At 40.6% G+C, this 21,680-nt stretch overlaps 1 protein-coding gene across 2 annotated transcripts in view; it reads right to left on the reverse strand.

Moving 5' to 3' along the window:
• Positions 1 to 229: 229 nt before the first annotated feature.
• Positions 230 to 21,680, reverse strand: part of Dcun1d1 (defective in cullin neddylation 1 domain containing 1) — a 32,082-nt gene continuing 10,631 nt past the window's right edge. For both annotated transcript variants that reach the window (XM_041659069.1, XM_041659070.1), the window contains exons 2-7: positions 19,515 to 19,731; positions 17,437 to 17,605; positions 14,494 to 14,624; positions 4,494 to 4,576; positions 4,159 to 4,255; positions 230 to 3,003 (exon numbers count right to left, since the gene is read on the reverse strand). In XM_041659069.1, the coding sequence (XP_041515003.1) occupies positions 2,924 to 3,003; positions 4,159 to 4,255; positions 4,494 to 4,576; positions 14,494 to 14,624; positions 17,437 to 17,605; positions 19,515 to 19,731 (777 nt within the window). In that variant the 3' untranslated portion in view covers positions 230 to 2,923. The remainder of the gene's footprint in view (positions 3,004 to 4,158; positions 4,256 to 4,493; positions 4,577 to 14,493; positions 14,625 to 17,436; positions 17,606 to 19,514; positions 19,732 to 21,680) is intronic.

Genomic DNA, 21,680 nt, shown 5'->3' on the forward strand with positions numbered 1-21,680 from the left:
CAAAGTGAGTCAGACTCCTCATCAAAGAAAAAATAAATAACTTCACTTAGATCGCGGCTGGGCAGAGTCATAAACACTGACATAGTAAACACTGTCTTTTCTCCCCCGGAATGTGCTGATCCTGTGTTCTTCCGTGAGTAATTACTCCTCCTGGAAAAGTCTTCAAGTCTATTTTAGTTTTGGGAAAAAACTAAAGCACTGAAATAATATGTGAGAAGATTTAGTCATGGCAATTTCACGGAAGCTTTTATTGCCTCTGTTGGTAATATTGACAGGGATTGTAAAAGACACTTGAACTTACAGAGATATGCAGATGATATTCACTGAAGAGAACCTTGATCTCAAGTATTTTATATGTGGGTACTTCTCATTTTATACATATTACTATTTAAAAAGCATTACATTTAAAAATGTGTACCTGTTCTGACATTTGGCAAAAAGTAAACTCTCCCTATGGGTCTGTCTGGAAAAAAAAAAAAAAAAGGAATCAGCATGGCGCGCTGAAGCCCACAAAGACGGACGCCCGTGACCCGGAGCAGCTGCAATGGCTGTGTGCGCATGGGCTGTTTCTCTCCAAACTTGCTGATGCCCCTCCCCCAACAGTGTAAGCAATTTTAGTACAAAACATTCCCTATAAGCAGACATTTATCCTCGGAATAAACACATTAAATCAGATTCTCTTTTGAGCCCTAGTGATAGTTTTGTTTAATGCTAAGATGCCATCATGGTGAACAACCTTGACTTCTTTTGCTACATAATTATATTAAAGCTTTATATATTTTTGTTTATAATTACACAGTAATTGTAAATGTTTAGTACCAAACTGATGACAAAGTTGAAAAGTCTTGCATTCAAAAATAAAATCTGTCAAACTCAAAGCATTAGGCCACAAATGAACATCACGATTCTCATGAGAAAGGTCTGAGGTGAGGAGGGAAGCCAGCAGGCTTTCGTTGGAAAACAAACCACACATGACTCAATCAATCTGAAGACAGCAGCAGAACTCAAAACGGTCCATGTAGGGAATAAGCAATATATGCCTGCAAAACTTTTAAAGATATATATGTGTATGTGTGTGTATACATATATATCTTTATTGTAAAGATATATGTCTGTATACTATATATCTTTATCCTAAAGATATATATGTGTGTATATACATATATATCTTTAATAATTTTTTTCATAATTGAAGTTCTTCATATTTACAAAACTGAAATCAAGAAATACTGAAAACAGTAAGATTCTTTTTTCTTTTAATAACCAGATTCTTGTAACGTGAATAAAAATTGACTCTAAGCCTTCTTTTGGTATTTGAAATGTATTCCTAAATTAAAGTTATGATTGGAATAATGATATATCTATAAGGTAATCTTTCTATGCAGTTTCCAAATCATGTAACTAAAAGCAGCTTAATCATTTTCATATCTGCATGAAATGGTCTGCTCTCCCGAAGCACATCCTTTGCGCCCTGAAGAGGAGAGGGACATGTGGAGCAAACTGTCCCTATCAAAGGCCAGTCATCCAACACCTAAGTTGGTCATTTTAACTTCCTGAAAATATTTAAAGTATGCCCTTTTCACATGTCAGTATGTCACCAGAGAAACAAGCATGTTCATCAGGAGAGCAAGTCATGGGTCCTGTCAAGAAAAAAATAACATACAATCTGCTTTGTGTGGAAATAGCAAATGCAAGTGAGATGAAAACAATCAAAAGTTCAAATAATTTTTAGAACAGAAGCCATTGGTATTCTGCACCAGCACTCGCTCCTTTGAAAACCTCTGCTCTCCGAGTAAAGATTTGGCAACCACAGTGATTTAACAGTACAGCCACTTCAACACAAGCGGTCATAAAGGCTGGAGTATCGCCCGAAAGAGCAGGGCCGGTATGATAAACATTGAACTTCACGGCTCATCACAACCACTTGGAAAATGTAAATCCTACTATCTTCTTATAAATTAAGTGAATTGCATTGTGTTCCATAGTGCGATGACAAAAAAGTTTAAAAAAACAAAAACTAAACCCTCATGCCTAAATTTAGAACATTGTATTATATAGCAATCCAACATTCAAAACAAACAAAATAGTTTAACTTATTCGAAAGGCGTAGAAGCATTTCAGAGCATAATGAAATCCGATTCTGTGCTGTGATGCAGACGAGTGGAATCTAACATCATATCCCAGTACAAGTTTTTAAATAAACTTCCCTGCAGGACCACTGCATACAAACATGGGTAGGACAACCACAGACTGTTCTGTAGAACCTTTGTGAGAGTCTGAAACACAAGACATATTTCAGGTAGTCACCAAGTTATTCTAAATTTGTCATATGTGGGTTATTTTGACATTTCTTTCATCAACTATTCCACTCACATCAACAGTACATGTAGTTTGCCAGGAAAATTCCCTCAAAGCAAACACCATTCCAGATCCGGTACACTCAGATAAATCCCTCTCCTTTGAAGGGCTACCAGCACAGTCTTTGCAACTAGCCCAAAGCATATACTTAAGAAGTTTTTATAAATTGTTTGTGGTGTTCATTATTATGTTTAATTCTTATGCCAAACTGTTTTCTGATGAAGACAGCATTGTGCTTTATGCAAGAATGGAAACCTCAAAATAATCACCATCAAGCTTCTATGACTTATGGGAAGACAAACTAAGATGGTCCACAGGTATAAGATGACATCCACAATGTTGGAATTATAAATGTTTAGAGTGGCCCAGACTAGAAGACAAGCCCAAACCACCAGTAGAAGAATGAGCACGATATGGTCCAAGATGTATCCTTAAAGTTGGTCTCAACCCTCAGTCTGAACTGTGAGGATTGATCTTCAGTTCGGTCCAGCCAGCAGAAATTGACTGTGTATTTCCCGTTGTATTTATTGTACAGACTATGTACATTCTAGAAGGTTCCTTAGTGCTACACTGTTGTACTTTTTGTCCCAGCAATTTGAGGGCGCGCAAATTCCACAAAGTCATCAATAAGAACAGGCCATGCTCCTGAAAAAGAAAAGAAAAAAATATGGGAGGAAAGGGAATAGAGAAAGGAAGACTAAAAGCTAATATTTCAATAGATCCTGTTTTTTTAATAGCTTCCTCATATGAATTAAAATTGTTACTCTTATTTCCTCCCACTGATAGATCTTTAAAAGACTCCATCTCTATGTTTTCTATTAATATATTCCCTGTCTTCTCTATTATTCTACAGTGGGGTTATAGCTTGATCAATGAAAACAACTCCTCTGGGCAATAAAGCAGTACTAAGTATGGTTTCTCAGAAGGCTTTGTTAAGTCAGGCAGCCTACCCAACGGTGTGGCACCGAGTCCTACAGTGCCCTCTGAGCACTTCTCACGTCCCAGTGAAGGGATGATGGTGAGAATGGACAGGAGAGAGACTATGGCTGAATAAGTCAACGGGTCCCAGGAGGACGTGGGAGATTTTCCAAAGAACATCTTACATTCAACAATCTCAAAAAATTAACAGTTGGTTCTCATGAGGGACTAGGTAAGTGTGAAGAATAAACTGGATATGCTGCTGGGGGCGGGAGCACGCTGTCCACACAGATGGAGAAATGGAGAAGAGTGTTAAATGGATAGTGGCTGGATGCAACGAAAACCACCCGGCAGTTGACGTCATCTCAGACTACACAAATCCAGCACACTTCATGAGTCTATTGACAAGACTAACAAACAAAAACAAAAACCAACCCCACTGGTTTCAAAGGAATATAAAACACATTAAGAGAATAAACTTTTACAGTACATTAAGAGAATATAACTCTTAGAGCACATTGAACATGTTAGATACAGTTGAACATCTCCTGTGCCTCTCTAGAGGACAAACACTGGTAAGACTTTGCTCCCGGGATAGTGCAGTGTTATGGAGAGGACCCAGGCTCCACAAACATTCTGCAACTGAGCTATAGCTTCACCCAGGCCTCCTCCATGGCACTTGGCAAAGTGGAAAAGTTGGGTCTACATCTGTGTGTTTAGCAATTAAAGCGTAGGTTCAGTCTCTAGCACACATGCACATACACTATACACACACACATACAAGCACACACAGAGAGAGACAATGAACAAAAGTTCAGAAAAGAAGATCCCTTCCATGGAAACAGTGGACGGAAGTTCAGGTAAGGCAAATATTTTTTCTACCTTCTTCATCATAATTGGACATGTCATCTGCAATCATTGAACTGAAGTCTAACAGAAGATTCCACGTGTCTTTTGGTATTGATCGTTTATGATGCTCCTATTAAAACATCAAAAAACAAAGAGCCTTTAAACCTTCCAAACATTTGGGGAAAGTTGGTTCAGCTGTTGCTACATGTGGGAAAATGTAACATTTGCATAATAAAATTTTGGTAGTCAAATTTCTCACTCTATGTCCATGACATGCTCTGAAATTAATGATGCCTTGAAATAAATTAATATTTAAAGTACAGTATAATCTTAAGAGAAAACAGAAACTGCAGAAAATGTTAACTTACCAACAAAAATTTATTCCATAAGTCTAAGAATTTAAATCTTCCATTAAGCACTAAGTTCCAGTAAGCAATGGCCATTTCTAGATCTGTAATATTAAAAATAAGTTATGAACTTTAATGCTTTGGATATATGTCTCTGCAAAAGAACAGTAACTGAAACAAAGAAAGCCAATTGCATTCTGAGTATTATAAACTTTCCTTAAAGACCCGAGTCCACATTTGTAACCTGCTTCCTCTCCAGTGAGCTCTCAGAGCCTCTGGGGTAAGAATAACACAACTTACCTTCACAGGGTGTTGGCGCTGAAAGTGGATGTGGTCGTGTGCTTTCCCACTGCCAAGTACTAATGTGTGGAGTCCCCAGGCTCAGCATAGACCCTTCCAACACTCTGAGACAAATAATTATTTGCTGTAGGGGCTGTGTATGCAATATGGGCCACTTAGTAGTACCCAAGACTTTATCATTGGACACCAATATGTTCCCCATATAGCCAAAGACATTCATGAGGGCAAACTTGCCACAGTTAAGAATCCCAGATGCATACCAACTGGTTGAAATGCAAAGGATTGCTCAATTCCCAATTCTAAAAATCTTAAACTTCAACAGTTGACATCTAGCTTGTCTGAATTACAAGAGGTCAGGAAAACAGTGTGGGTTTTTTGAGTTCGTGTCCTTTTCTAAGCACAAGTATGTTGCTCTTTGGCTCCGTGCATCAATCTTATAATCTTATACAGCGCATGTGCATCCCAGGGTTCGCTCCCCAGCACCAAGAAAAAAGAAAATAATTTAAAAATAAGTAATAATAATAGTAATAATCTATGATTTTCTTTTTAATTTGCCAAGGATATTAAAAAATTCTTTAGTTAAACACGAGTCAAAGAAAGCTAAAGAAGCAATCTGATCAACATCCACTGTGACAAATTCTAGACCTGTTCTGTGACACAAAGGACAAGTGGATCTCCTCGAGAACTCAAGCAGTTGAAGCTGCCTGGCTTTCCAGAGACTGACATACCCCAGGCCATCACATGCAGGAACCTTAGGATCTTTTCAAGTTGTGAAGTCGAAACGAGGAGACAACCTAAGGGAGCCCAAAAGACTAGGAAAGACCAAGATGGATGAATGCTGCTCAGACTTTCAAAAATAACAAAAAGAAATCCAATGCTTATTCTCTAACAAAAACCACAGATGATGATGATAAGTCATGTAGCCCCACCAGAGACAGACACCAGACAGAACTTTACCCCGTAAACCACAGCCACATGGCAATACTCGGATTAACAGAAATGGGTTAAATTAATATGTAAGAGCTAGCCAATAAAAAGCTAGAACGAATAGGCCAAGCAGTGATTTAATTTAAAAAAAACCCACAGATAATTTGCAGGAAATCAATTAAAAACAAACACTAGACACTGGAAGGATCTGTGGTGGTCTGGATGAAAATGGCTGCTGTGGACTCATATATTCGAGTATTTGGTCCCCAGATGGTGGGAAAGTTTGAGGATTAGGAGGTGTGTCACTTCAGGTAACTACCCCATGCCATTCCCAGTTAGCTCTCTGTCTGCTCTGTTCCTGAGGACCAGGTATGATCACTCAGGTACTGCTCCAGGGCCCCGCCTGCTGCCGCCATGCCTTTCACTGTGAGGGCCATGGACTCACCCTCTCAAACTGCACGACAAATTAAATGCTTTCTTCTCTAAGTTACCTTTGTCTTAGTGTCACATCACAGCAGTAGAAAAGCGACTAAGACAGGGTCCCTTAGTAATTGGAGAAATACAAATTAAAACAACTTTAAAATTTTGACTTACTGCAGTCAGAACAGCTAAGACTAGGAAAACAATCTATAACAAATGCTAGCGATACTTGGAAGAAGGGGAACCCTCATTCACTGTTTATAGGACTGCACTGTGAGAATTCTCAAAAACCTAAAAATAAGTCTACCATATGGCCTGCTCCTCAGCAAACGCCCAAAGGACTTGTGGTGGTTTGAACAGGAATGGCTTCCATACGCTCATTGTTTGGATGCTTGGGCATTGGAAAGTGGTGCTACTTGACTAGGATTAGGAGGTGTGGCCTTGTTGGAGGAAATGTGTCCCTGGGGACGGGCTTTGAGGTTTCAAATGCTCTCTCCTGTTGCCTGCGGATCCAGATGTACCTAGTACTCTCAGCTACCTCTCCAGCACCATGCCCGCCTGCACAGCTCCATGGTTCCTGCCATGTGGACTAAACCTCTCAAACTGTAAGCCAGGCCCAATTAAATGTTTTCCTTTACAAGAGTTGTCATGGTCATGGTATCTTTCACAGCAATAATACATTGAGTGTCGGATTAGAGTTCATGAATGAAGCTGTATAAGGAGAATTCTGAGAGCTCTAAGGAAGAAAGAAAAAAGTCTTTTAACCTCTGTTTCTCTATAACACGGTTACTCTTGGGATGTACTTTTGTGCCCCTCTCAGGTGCAGTAAATGGGTTACTTCAGATTACCCATCGTCTAGTATTAGCATTCAGAATGTTTCCAAGCACAGGTTGTCCTCACAACTGTAGACAGCCTAAGCTTATGTGACCTTGCCCTTGGGAAGTCAAGTGAACTTTGCTCATTTGACCTTGTTTAACCCTCAGAACAACCCCAGAAAAGAAACTGTCTGATGCTCCAATAAACTGCATGAGACTTTTAGTCCACCTCATTTACAGCTCAGCTCTCCCACACTCATGCCAGCAACTAGAGTGATAACAATTGACTAAGACAGAAGTTAGCACTAGGAGTGGGGTATTGTTGACAGGCGTGACCATGCTTCTTGCTGGCAGAATGTAGACTCTGGATTAAGAAAGCAGTTGAACACTTTAGGCGGGGCTTAGTGCACTATAATAACAGGAGCAGAGAAGACAGTAGTGCTGAGAGCAATGGAGATTATTACTGGTTCAGAGAAGAACATTAGAGATTGGTCTCGTGATTCTTGGTGAAGAATGTGGCTGCTTTTTGCCTTTGTTCAAAAAATCGGCCTAAGGCTAAATTGAAGAGTTTTGAATTAAACAGCATTGGCAGAGGAGATATCAAGGCAGCCTAATATTGAATCTGTCCTATGGCTACCAGTGATTACTTTTATGCAGATCCATAACGAAAGGAGCAAGTTGAGCAAAGAAAAATACAAAATGTACAGTTTGTGGAGAAAAGGAGCACAAAGAAGTGTAATAGAACTAAGTCCTGTGGTCTTCAAAGAGAAAGTTTAAAGAAAATCCGGGTCCTAAGTGGAATAAAGAAAGGGAGTGGACTTGATTGGGAGAGGGGGAGGGGGAGGGAAATGGGAGGCGGTGGCGGGAAGAGATAGGAATCTTAAATAAATAAATAAATAAATAAAAAAGAAAGGGAGTGGTAACCTCAGGGTAAGACCCTACGCAGTTAAGCTTCCAACTTGTGGAAAGGAAGTAAAGGAAAGCTCAGCCAGTGAAGGAAAGCTGCAAACACAAAGCTGGTGCAGACATCCTCCAGGGACCCCTGCTCAGCTGTGCTCAGTGCTGTTCTGTGCACAACAGCTAGGAATGCAAACTCATGAATGGTTAATGAAAATGCGCTACATATACACTGTGAAAACCTGTAAAGAAAAAATAAATCATAAAATTTGCAAGTAAATGGATGGAACTAAAATTTTAGATTGAGTGAAGTAACCCAGACCCAGAAAACTGGCAAACATCACGTGTTCTCTCTCAAATCTGTAGTTCCTAGCTCCATATCTTCAGTTCTAAGTATACAATCTGGAGTAGCTGCTTAAACCAGGAAAGGAAAGGGGGACCATGGGTGAGAAAGAAGCATTAGAAAAGGAAGAGCTGATTACAGGTTATATGAAGTGGAAACGTGAAAAATGGGAATGGGGAGGTAGAAGAACACAGAAGGAAATTGAACACATTTGAAATAGACACAGGAAATTAAACTGTTTTGTATGCACTTAAAATTACATATAATGTATATGGGTCTGTGTGCACATGCACAGAGACAGTTTAAGTGAAGTTATGCTTCTTGGGGTGCTAATGCCTATCTCCAAGAGTCAAAGACTGAAAACGTAAAGACTTAAAACTAAACAAAGAAACCAGCACCAGGCCAGGTTGAGAAACCTCCTTCTGAGGTGCTGGTGGGGGGAATACAAGACCCCCAAACAACTGATTGTGGTTGCCTCCAAGAGGTTAAAGGTAAGTCCTATTGCCTCAACAACAAGACTTGGTAAAAGCCTATGAAATTTGATCTGAAAGCCTTCTCCCTGAGGTCATATGCAGACTGTTTAGGAAGGAAGCAATCAATCCTCTAAGGTAGCTTTGATGAATCACAATGGCCAGCTGACACAATGGTCCTACATGCTCATTTAACATTAGGAAATCATGCCCAGTACTGTCAGCTTAGCCAACCATCTGCGGCTGTGAGGTCATGGATCTTAGAGTAGAACCCACTACTACCACTTTCATAAATCTGTTTGATTCCTAACTGCATTCTAAATACTTACCCTTATGCCCACAGCTAAGTGTAGCTTACACACACACACACACACACACACACACACACACACACACACAATCAGTCATTCAATCAAAGAAGCTTCTTTTTTTATCAGACGGAGAGACCATTACAATCACTTACAGTCACAACTGGTGTGGGGTGCCCCAGCTCATACATCTACAACACAACACCTATACCTAAGTCTCAGGGAACTCTGGAAGAGGAGGTGGAAAGATTACAGAAGCAAGACGACCAGGAAGTCAGCTACAAGACTGTGTTCTAGATCAGCTGGGTCATATGCAGAACTTTTAAGTTTTTGAGAAACCTCCAGACTGAACTGACAATAACTCTACAACTTTGTACTCTTACCCGCAATGAATTAAAGTTCTTCTTTCCCCCCACATTCTCGTACTCATTTAAAAAAGTAAGAAATGGACAAATATTGAAAAAGATGTGGAGAAAGGGGGAACTGTGGGACTATAAATTACTTCAGCCATTACAGAAACACAACAAAGCTCCTCAGAAGATTAAACTAGAAGCCGGGCATGGTGGCACTCATCTCTGACACCAAAGAGTTTGAAGCCAGCTTAAGACAAATATTCTGTGTTAAAAAATAAAACAAACGAACAAAAAGATCTACCATATGACTCATCTATCTTCTAGGGCAACATCTGGATATCCAAAGAAAATTAAACAACTGCACTTCCATGTTTATTCTAGTGCAGAATCAGCCTAGGTGCAATGATAGGGGATTCTTATATGACTGAATCAGAACAAACTCAGTGTTAAAGGAATAATTATAAGAACATTTAATGAAGCTAGAAGATACAAATAAACTACCTAAATTCAAAGAGAATATAGACAAATGTATTCTATGCTCTGAAAGTAACTGCCAACTAAGATTGTTATAGTCTGCAAAATTATCTAGCATGATTAATAGAAAAGGAAATTTATATGACAAACAAACTGATACAACTTATGGAAGCTAAGCCAGTATTACAGAAAACGCCTGAACAAGTTCTATGCACTGAAAAGAAAAACACAGGGGGAGACAGGAAAGAAACACTGTAATAGAAGAGTAGATAAGCAAATGAAGAACATGAAAAAGGAGAAGGGGAGATCAATACACACCCTTCAATAATAATTGTTGTAATATCTAACACAATAGACTTTGAAGCACAATTAGAAGAAATCAATTCATATTGAATAAGGGAATAACTCAAAGCAATATAACCATTTAAACATACAAGCCTTTTATTTGTTAAACTTGCATATAATGCAGTAGCTATTATGACATTTTCAAACAAAATATATTTGGGCAGATTTTCTTTTCCTCGTCTCTCCCCCATCTTCTTAGCACCCTAGCTCCCCTCATGACTTCTGCTACCTCAGACTCTTTACCTCTTTATGTCTCACATGTGGTCTGAAGGGGAACAGCAAGACCTGCAGATGTGCATCAGCTCCAGTGCAGGACATGAGCCCTCCTCTGAGTACATGCTCAGGAGTGGGACAGCGGATCGCATGCTGCAAGTACTTGTAAGTTTTTGAGAAACCTCCGGCCTGAACTCAATAGTTCTGTGACTTGGCACTCCCACCCGCAATAAACCAAAGTTCTTCTTTCCTTATTCTCCTCAGCATGTAGCAATAAAAACGTTCCAACTGGAAGCTGCTGAGGTGGAGCCTGCCATCAAGCCTGAGGATCCTTAGGATCCAGAAGGCAGCGGGCATGGACTAGAACAGCGGAATCAACAATGCTGACCTTGCCTGAGGTGTGGTTAAGCACTGAGTTAATATAATATACACAGAGCCCTTATAATAGTGCCTGCCAAATAATATATTTATATTTATAATATATTTACTGACTTAAAAAACATTTAAAAAATTAGAGTCTGAAGTTGTGAGGACCTTGAAAGTAGTTCTCTCCTGCCACCTTGTGGGATGTCAGGATCCAACGCCAACTGTCCTCTGCACTTCAGTGCCTCTACCAACTGAGCCATCTTACTGGCTGGAGACTTTATTGTAACAACGAACCTATATGGTCCTTATGATGACAGGGCTGTTACAGAAGGCATATAATCTCTGACCAAATGAGCAGAATCACAGTCTCCCACAGTGGGTCCAGATTTTAATGCTCAGTTTTGAAAGACACCAAAGACCTGGTAGAGCGCATCTCAGGAGAGTTAAACAAGCTGGACCACCGACCTGGAAAGGACAAGGGCTGAGTGGTGCCAGTCTTTAAATGGCTACAGGAGGGCAGCTTAATAATAACAAAGAACAATGTAATAAACAGTAAACGCATTCTGGGACAGGCATGGCAACTTCCTAAAACAGCACACCACAGACATAAAGGGAAAATTAAAGTGTGTTCCTAAGCAGGGCTGGTACTTTCGGTAGATCAGACTTCATACAGGCTCACAAAAACTCTTTCAACTTTAAGATATACAGACTAATCCAAACCTGGAGCACGTGGGAGAGATGGGAGAGGTGAGAGAGGGCAGGCAGGAAGCAGAAAATGAACTAAGATGACCCACTCTGACCACGCCAGCACAGCTCAGTGCCCCCACCCTCACACACTTTACTCTGTGAGCCCTCAGAAAGGCTGTCAGGAAAATTCTCCTTGTTAATTAAGCTCTCGGTGCCACATTTCTTGCCACCTAACACAGTGCATGAGGTGGAAAACCCTGCCCTTCCGCAGCCCTTCTCCCTCCTACAGAGTTCCTTCTTCAGCCCCTGCTGATAAATTTATCGGAACAACTGATAAATCCGCACAGGTAACTACTGTTAACAAACCCCACACACTACGTTAGGGTTCATTTCACTGTAAAGGCTACAGTGCGTGGAGTTTCTTAATAACTTTTTGTGGTTGCAAATACACAACACAGAATTTGCCTCTACCTTTAGAAGTAAAATGTGTGACGTACTCATTATTAAGCAATCTCCTGAATTCTCACTTTATGAAACAAACTCTATAACCATTGAACAATTTATTTTTTAATATTTATTTATTTATTATGTATACAATATTCTGTTTATGTGTATGCCTGCAGGCCAGAAGAGGGCACCAGACCCCATTACAGATGGTTGTGAGCCACCATGTGGTTGCTGGGAATTGAACTCAGGACCTTTGGAAGAGCAGGCAATGCTCTTAACCTCTGAGCCATCTCTCCAGGCCCTGAACAATGTACTTTTTTTTTTTTTTTTTTTTTTTTTTTTTTTTTTTTTAGTTTTTCGAGACAGGGTTTCACTGTGGTTTTGGAGCCTGTCCTGGAACTAGCTTTTGTAGACCAGGCTGGCCTCGAACTCACAGAGATCCGCCTGCCTCTGCCTCCCAAGTGCTGGGATTAAAGGCGTGCGCCACCACCGCCCGGCTTTGAACAATGTACTTTTAAGCATAATAGAGAACAACTATTTTTCAAAATCTGTTTTTATATAATTTTCTGTTTTTTCTAATCTAAAAATTCTAATTTATCAGCATATTGCTATACCAAATAACCAGAAAATGTTGATTTTCATCTTCATATCAAACTATATTATTTACTCAAAATTTTAGATATATAAACATCTACATATGTATATATTCTGTAAGGGGCAGAAATATAACTTAGAAACCGATTCCTTTAAATCAATTTGACATCCACAAAACTATGTTATCTTATCAAAATGTTATATTTCCAAATACCTCAAATTAATATTCAAACTGAAAAGCTTTACCAAGTCTTTACTTGAGGGAAGGAATGAGAAAACTAGAAAAAGAAATGCCTAACTAACTGGCTGTCTAATTGTATGCATTATAGCTTTTTTCTGTATCATCCTGAACGGGAAGACTTCTGTATAATGAAATCCATCCAATCTGATAATTCTGTACTGTAGACGTACACTGACATCACACTGTACCCCCTACTAATTATATAAGTATGTGTTCCTTTCAAATGCATCTAAAGAAAAGAGTAATCCAGCATACACTGAGCCATCAGTTCATTAGAATTTCAGTTTACAAATATTTTGAACATCTTTAATCAACTCGGTCCTGTTTCATCTCTCTTTAGGCTAATTCTCCATTACACGCACATTTATTCCGTCTTCTCTAGCTTTCAGTTGCTTCCCTGGTCTAATCCTAGTCACAGAATCGATCTGTTTCTTGATGTTCAATTTAAAGCACAAGACAAGATGAGAACCAGAGCTCAGAGCCTCCTGCAAAGGAAGTCTTGACTGGGGCCGGCAAGATGACGGAGCATTCCGCAGCAGAGGACTGGGCTCAGTCCCTACCAATGCACAACAGCAGAACTGAGCCTGGAAGTGCAGCTTCTAATCTAGCCACTTGCGAGTCTGAGGCAGGAGGACTGAAAGTTCAAGGTCTGCCTGGGCAAAGTGAATTTCAGGCCAGCCTGAGCAGCTTAGTGAGCCCATCAAAATGAAGAATGAGAAGACATCAGAGCCGTTCAGTAGGTAAAGCTCTTGTCCAGCACGTGTGAGGCTCCAGTTCACTCCTCAGTAGCACAAATACACAAAATAACACAGCCTCACTTATTATTTAACTTCTATGCCTAAATGTCCTCGTTTGCAAATTAAGAACAAAGAAGTCTAGACTCTCTGTGTATGTGGTACCCAGCAGGTGGTAACTTACTGATTGAAAGAATAAAGTTTTTCAGCATTGCTGGAGCGGTATAAGCCAAAGACTTAGCACACTAGCCAGCACACTAAGAGTTCACAATAAAAACAGTGTGTCCTATTTCTCATACTCCTAAACATTTTGGTTTTACTTTCAAAAGGAGTCTGTGGTATTAGTTTAGCCTTGTCGTGTCTCCAGTGCCTTCTCTTCCACCCTCGCCTTCTGTCTATGGTTTGGGAGCCCCACTCCTCACTACCTTCCTTTTTCTAGCGAGATAGCCAATCTTTGCACTCTTGGCTCACAAAGCCCAGAAAGCCCTATCCAACCACTCTGGCTTTAGTTTCCTTCCTGCTCTTGGATCCTATCTTCATTTATTTCCTGTTATCTACTGCTGTCTGAGCTTCTGACGAACTTTGTAGATTCTATTCCACCTTTTACTTTGTTATCCCTAGCTGGCCCCCAAACAAACAGATGCACACTGCATTTCATACGAGCTGCGTGGCACAGGTAGGTGAGGGCGCTCTACACTGTACACTGACGATCGGCTTCTTTTCATGCTTTTGCAGCGGGCACCCATGGCTCAGCAGTCTCTGCAGTGCTTTTACAGGTCCTACAAGGCTCTAAAGGCAGGCTTGAGCGTATATGAACAAAAGAATGCATGAACAGGTGTCACTGAAATACTAAGGGCTACTTATTTCCTGTGTCTTTTGTGTTTCCATAACTCAGTGATCCACGTGAGACATCGGAGCAGTCCTCTGCTGCACTGCGCCCAGTGTCCCTTAACTAATGTTTACTGCTCGGTGATTTCCGATAACTGGTATTTTCATAATGTTATGTTTAAAACACATGACTTTCTACGGCAAAAGTGATACTATCAATATATGTAAAACACCAAATATAATTTTAAAATATTCTTACCTAATCCTTTTTGTCCTGGATTCTTTGCAAAATTAAAAGTAAACTGGTAAAAATCCTTAAATCGTCCTGGTTCTTTCAATTCTTGTTCCATCTTGGGTATTTGGGCCTTTAGTTTTTCTATGCTGTCACATCTACATTATAAAATTAAGTTTGCAAATGGTTAACTTTTCACTATAAATTAAAAAAACTTAAGTTAATTATTTCTATGAGGGCTTGCATTTGTTTCCTAGAACTTATTTTTAAAAATCAGATATATGGGATTTCATCTTTTTACATATATTAAGAATGCAGTCTCCCTTAGTCACAGGGGATGTAAGTCCCTCACTGATCCCTGAAACCTTGGTGAGCACCATGCTCAGGTCTATGAGGCTTCTTCTTGCAGATATATAGAGTTATATACAAAGGGTAATTTATAAATGAGACAATGAAACATTAATGGGAACTAATAATGAAATAATTACGTGGTAATGAAGATGATACGCACGTATTCTCTACCTACGTAAAAGGAAGAGCCTCTGCACATCTTAATTGTTAGCATCTCTGTTCCTGCACTGCTGGACCATTGTGAGATAAAGGACTGGGGTAGCAATCGGTAACTGAGCAAACCACTAAGTGACTACCGGACAAGCGGCACACAGAGGGTATGCAGGACAAAGGGACAGTTATTCTTCAGGCAGGACAGCGGGGCTGTTTAAAATCTTACCACTCTATTCAGAATGACGCCCAACTTAAAAACTTAGGATTTTTTTTTTCTGGAAACTTTCAACTAATAATTTGGGAACACAATCAACTTTGAGTCACTAAAACATCAAAAAAGTCAAGGATGAAAGGTGACTCTTGTCTAGAGTTAGCTTAACGAAGACAATGGATGATGAAATGTTAGAATTACTACTTCTCAAAGACACTGGCTGGTCCTTTTATATATATATCCATTCTCCAAACTCAATACACTGACTTAAAGACTCCACTTCTGCCTCAGTGAATAGATAAGAATGTACACAATTGGCCAGGTGGTGGTGGCAGGTGCCTTTAATCCCAGCACTTGGGAGGCAAAGGCAGGCAGACTGCTGTGAGTTCGAGGCCAGTCTGGTCTACAAAGAGAGTTCTAGGACAAGCTCCAAAGTTACAAAGAGAAACTCTGTCTCGAAAAACAAAACGAAAACAACAACAACAAAAAGAACATGCACAATCAGTCCCACAGCCCCTGCTCTTACTGTGATGAGCACAGCCAGCACCGCAGTTAGTCATGGGTTTAGCTTCCAAACGACTAGAACAAGGTCTCTTGCTAAGGAAGCCCTCTTCTTGAAAACTTGCTTTTCATAAATCTTAGCTAAAGCCTGTACTGCCCTTCAACCGAATCATTTAAAGCAGGACTGGGGTGTTTTCTCTGTTTACAAAATTGTAAACAAGCTAAAAAGGTCTATGCACTGCATTAGTTTTCTCATAACGATGGCCTTAGGATGGAAAAATGTCTCATTTCTTAAAGATTCTGCAAACAAATCTACCCACTCTCTCCTCTAAACATTTCTGCTTTTTATCTTCCTTCTATATTCTCTATTACACTTCATATTTTATATTAACAGGTCACATTTTATATTATATTCTCCATAAACAGTGATATTGCTTTTCTATAAGTTTTAGTGACATTGTCATAGAGAAGTCCAGCAGGCTTGAGCTGGGTTGGTTCGGCTACAAGACAGAGTTCCAGCACATTATTAATTTATTGCCTCTTTGTATTATGCCCCCTTCTCTGCCCTGCTTTATAGTGGTCAGCCACAAACCATTGGGCATTTTTTTTTTCTTGCCAGCTCACCCAATGTCAGGGTCAACTGACAGGGCTAAAAGGCCAGGGAGGAAGGGAAAAAGGCCAGGGGAGGAAGGGAAATTTTTACCCAGGTTGCTGTCAGTAGAGGGAAATGGTTTTAGTGTGGGAACGGTCCCAGCCACGTCTACCAGTGGTGACAACTCTGACAGGAACCCACCCACTGGCCTCCAACAGTTCCACCCTGCATGGGTTTGGCTTTTAAGTAGGCACCCTGCCCCTGCAGCCCTGCCTCTCCCCTAGGGACTGAATTCTGGCCTGGCTGGTTCACTTTATGCAGCCCCAGGGGTGCCAAGAGCTATTCCTACCTCTTTACACCCTAGGGTTTTCTTTTACACTTTCTGGGGTCAAATTACTGGTGAGGCCTTATCCAGACTGGGCCCAGTTTTCCAGTGCCCCTATGACTCAGTAAGTGGAGTCCTGATTTTAGTCCTGACTGGACTATCACCTGGTTTTCCCTCGCAGAAGAGGTAGGCAAAGCAGTTATTGAGACGAAGCCATGCTTGGTTAATATGAGCTTCTTTGTTTTGTTGTATTTTAGAGACAGGATCTCACACTCATAGTGCAGCCCAAGCTGGCCTTGAGCTACTATGTGGCTGAGGAAAACCTGAACTCCTGATTCTCTTGCATCTGCCTCTTGAGGTCTGAGGATTCCTAGGCTGCCCACCATGCCCAGCTTTCAGACCTTGACCTGTGACTTTTCAATCTACCTGTTAAACACATTCAGCTAAACCAGCCAGCAAAGCACTAAGTAAAGCAAAAAGCATTTAATATACATTAGTTTTTAATTTCTATATTTTACCAGCTCAGAGCACATGGCCTCAAATTAGGCAATAATGTACTTGCTCATTCACCTTGCTATAAATATTAATGTCAGATAACTTGAATCTTAGTGACTCTCTCCTGGGAACACATGACTAAAGGACAATGCAGTTACAGGAGGCTACAAAATTATACACGTATTTGGCACCCCCAGAAAATACCAGGGAAACAACATACTGACTCAAGACTGTTTGTAGGCTAGTAAAAACTTAAATTTCCATTTAAAAACAGATGAAAAGCACTGAGCTCCATCATCCTCACGGCTAGGGCCTCATCCCCCGTGGAGGGCATATACTCACCCTAACTCTGCCATGCCATCCATGAACTCCCGTTTGGAGAACTCGCACTGTGTGGCTGCCCTGAACTTCCATGCGATGATCAACACACTAATGCTGGCTGGATCGAGGGCCAGATCATCACAGAACTGCTGTATGCCATCGATTCCAATTTTATTTTCATCTTGAGGATCTTTAACAATACCAATACAATAGAAAATTAGTGCCATACTTATAATGTTATAGTCATACCAAAAAAAGATACTGCTTTACTTTCTATTTTAAAACAAATCACGATATACCAAAGATATAAAGCAATATTATTTTTATAGATGTTTCCCCATATAATAATCAAAGTCACTACTAGGTGTATAAGGAAGTGTAAAAGTATCAGACATTTAATTTTTAAAAATCTCCCTTCTGTGTGGCACAAGCTCGGAGCCACACACCTTTAGTCCCAGAACTATGGAGGCAGAAGCAGGGAGATTTCTGTGAGTTCAAGGCCATCCTGGTCTATGTAGTGAGTTCCAGAATATTCAGAGTTACATAATGATATCTGTCTAAAACACACACACACACGCACACACACACGCACACCCCCCCCACACACCACACACACACGCACATGCACGCACACACACACGCACGCATGCACACACACGCACGCACGCACGCACACCACACACACGCACGCACACCACACACACACACACCACACACATGCACACACACACGCACACACGCACGCACACACGCACACCACACACACACCACACACACACCACACACACACCACACACACACCACACACACACCACACACACACCAGACACACACACACACGCACGCACGCACACACACGCACGCACGCACACACGCACACCACACACACGCACACCACACACGCACACATACACACACACCACACACACACGCACGCACGCACACACATACACACACGCACACACACACGCACGCACACACCACACACACACCACACACACACCACACACACACACACATACACACACACGCGCACACACACACACACGCACATACCCATCTCACTTATTCATATGAAAGTGTGAAATATACACAAATAAAATCAGACATGCTGATACAAGGACAAGGGATTTTAGGTCAAAACACTCATACTTTATTTAATCGGGCATTCAAAATTAACAATATTAAATTAGAAAACTTTTTTCTTAAAATGAAACTCATTTTAGTACAATCATTTAAATTCTAGTAAAACTAAAGATACAATTCAATTTTAATCATGACAGTAAAAGTTTGGTGTTTACAAAAGGAAAATCGTAAATTTTTTTTCTTTAAAGACATATAAAAAAGAAAGAGATTCCCCTATACTGCTACCAAATGCGATCGGCTAAAATATCTAAAGTGTCTGGTGGTGACTCTAGCAGTCACGATGATAAACATCAGTGAGAGCACCTGCCTGGCCTGCATGATGGCAAAGCCCTGGATTTAATTATTAAAATAAATAGAAAAATAAAGTAAGACTTTGGAACATAAATTATGCGTATAATAGATTCCCATTTGTGGAAAAGTTTGAAAATACCTCTATATATGCCTGCATAAACAAGACATGCATGTATTCATGCTAGGCTATTAAACATAGGCTATCCTCAGAAGAAGAAGGGAAAGTTTTCCAACCTTTTCCTTTTTCCTTTTTTTCTTTTGCTTTTCCCCCTTTTGGAGATGATCTTACAATTTAGGCCAGACTAACCTTGGACTCTCAATCTGACTGCCTCTGCCTCTGAGATATATGTCCAACTATTCAAGTTTTTAAAAGTGTGTGTTATGTTATGAAAAGTTATTATGCAGACTTTCTTAAAACCTGGCTCAGCAAGTTTTACAAACACAAGGTTAGAAAAAACTGCCCCTAACCTTCCATTCTCAGACACCGTGATGGGGGCAGACCAGGAGGAGACAAGAGCAAAAGAGAGTCATTTCTAGTATCTTCCTAGTCCCGAGCTCTGTCGGAACTCCACTGTACTTGCTCCAGGCTCTGGAGCTGCCATCTCAGAACAAGCCTTTAACTTGGGAGAATTTGCTCAAAACATTTAACATATGACACTCACCTTTGTATCTATTGTAAAGCTGTTCTAACTTCTTCCTGTCCAATGATCCTTTGACACTCTCCCGTATATAAAGTTCTGGATTTTGAAAAAAATTATCTGTTGCAACATCTAACTTCCAGTCATTTTGAGAAAGACAACTCACAGCAGTTTTTTCACTAGATTGTGTGAAGATCATAAACTGACGAACTTTATCCTTCTGCGATGATTTCAACTTGTTCTACGAGAACCAGAAAACAAACTGAAACTGTGTAAAATCACACATCACTACACATTTCAATGTATCTAAGTTGTCGCCATTAGGAAAGTTTTTTTTTCACAAAGCATGAAAGCATTTTTTTAGAACTTACTTGTGATGTCATTAATCAGCACGACAATTTAAAAGTATCAGAAGCACAAGGTGTGGCACAGTTCTGGAAAAGTGGCTGGTGTTGACAGAACAAGAGTGCTCAGCCTCCTTTTCTAAGAGGACACACAGGCAGAGACAAACCCCATGGGAAGGAGAGAACAACACTCAGTTCAGCACTACCTGCCTGAGTGTGTGCTATTTTCACCAAATGCAGGAAGGTGATAGAGTAGGAATAGCCTACATTTCTCTTACATGGTGTTTAGAAACTATAGAATTCTTACTAGGATCCCCTCAAATAAGTAGAAATCTATACCACTAAGATACTTCTTTTAAAAAAGTTATTTTAATTATAGTGTGTGTGTGTGTGTGTGTGTGTGTGTGTGTGAGTGCGCGCGCGCGCACACACATACTTATGGGCACACACACATGTCAAGATGCTAATGTGGAGGGCAGAAGACAATTTGCAGGAGTTGGTTCTCCCTTCTCCCATATATGTCCTAGGGATAAAAGTCAGGCCGCAGACTTGGCGGCAGGCAGTACCTTTGCCAGCTGAGCCATCTGGCTGGTCCAGGAGACACTTCTCACTAAGAGCATCTTCTGTTTCCCTACAAGGAATCATCTCTTTTTCTTTGCTTGTGCCTAAGAGGCCTCAAGTTTTCACTTGCCCTACACTGACAAGGATTCACTTCTCTGACTTAAACCCAAATAATGAGACAGGGCCACCAGGCTCTCCACTGTCTCCTGTTGTCAAAGACTGCTCTCCCTTCACACTCAAGTCAGCCTCCTGGGCAAGGCCCACTGCACTCTTCCTCCTTTCAAGTCCCAATTCTGTTTTCTCAGCAAAATACTTGGGCTCCTCTAATGCTACCATGTCCACAGAGGGTCAGACACATTAAAGATACAGTGTTGTCTTTTAAGCAACACCACTAAGACCCCCTAAAGCTCTGACCTGACCCAGACTGACATTCCCCGAACCCAACCTCTGACTGAACATGGAGCAAACCTGGCTAAGTTCTTTGCTCACAAAGCTCACCCAGTTGTGTAGGAGAAATGAGGGAACAACAAAAGTAGCCTTGCAACCTCTTGTCCTGGTAAAGTTTCTAGGAACCTCCCTGCTTGGTGGATATTTAAGAAGCTTTTGAGAATCTCGGAGGGACTATCAAAGGTACTATTATCACTATCACAGAGAAAATAAGGCTGCAAAAATCAGGTATAAAAACAAACCCTCTTTCTTGGAACACGAAATACGTTTATGCCAAAGAGCCTCCTCATCTGCCACTCTCTCCTCTCTTGGCAAAGGTCAATGTTTGAAGTTACAGATGACAACCTCAGCCACTATCCTCCACTCAAACAGAAACTGTAAAATATAACAGCTTCCCTTCACTGATAACCCTACCCATAGATACCACCCAAAGTATAGCTCAGTGGTTCTCAACCTGTAGGTCACGACCCCTTTGACAAATCTCTAGCTCTGAAAATTTTACATTACAATTCATAACAGTAGCAAAATTACAATTACGAAGTAGCAACAAAATAATTTTCTGATTGGGGTCAGCACAACATGAAGAAGTATACTAAAGGGCCGCAGGCTGAGAACCACTGCCCTAGCCTGTCACGTGAGATGCACCTCTCAAAGATTCAGGATCATTCCTATCTTTGAAATGTACTATTCAATGGCAATCCCAATGAAATGACCAAAAAGGAAATAATTTAAATCCCTGAAAGTTCATTAACTGAAAGGAAACAAGAAACCATTTGTGTTTCAACCTTGGAGATGATTCTGAAGCACAGCATACTTTCTCCTAGAACCACAGGTCTGA

Source organism: Microtus oregoni, unplaced genomic scaffold (assembly GCF_018167655.1).
Source record: "Microtus oregoni isolate MIOR12 unplaced genomic scaffold, Mior012 000010F_ref0000083, whole genome shotgun sequence".
Taxonomy (NCBI): Eukaryota; Metazoa; Chordata; class Mammalia; order Rodentia; family Cricetidae; genus Microtus; species Microtus oregoni.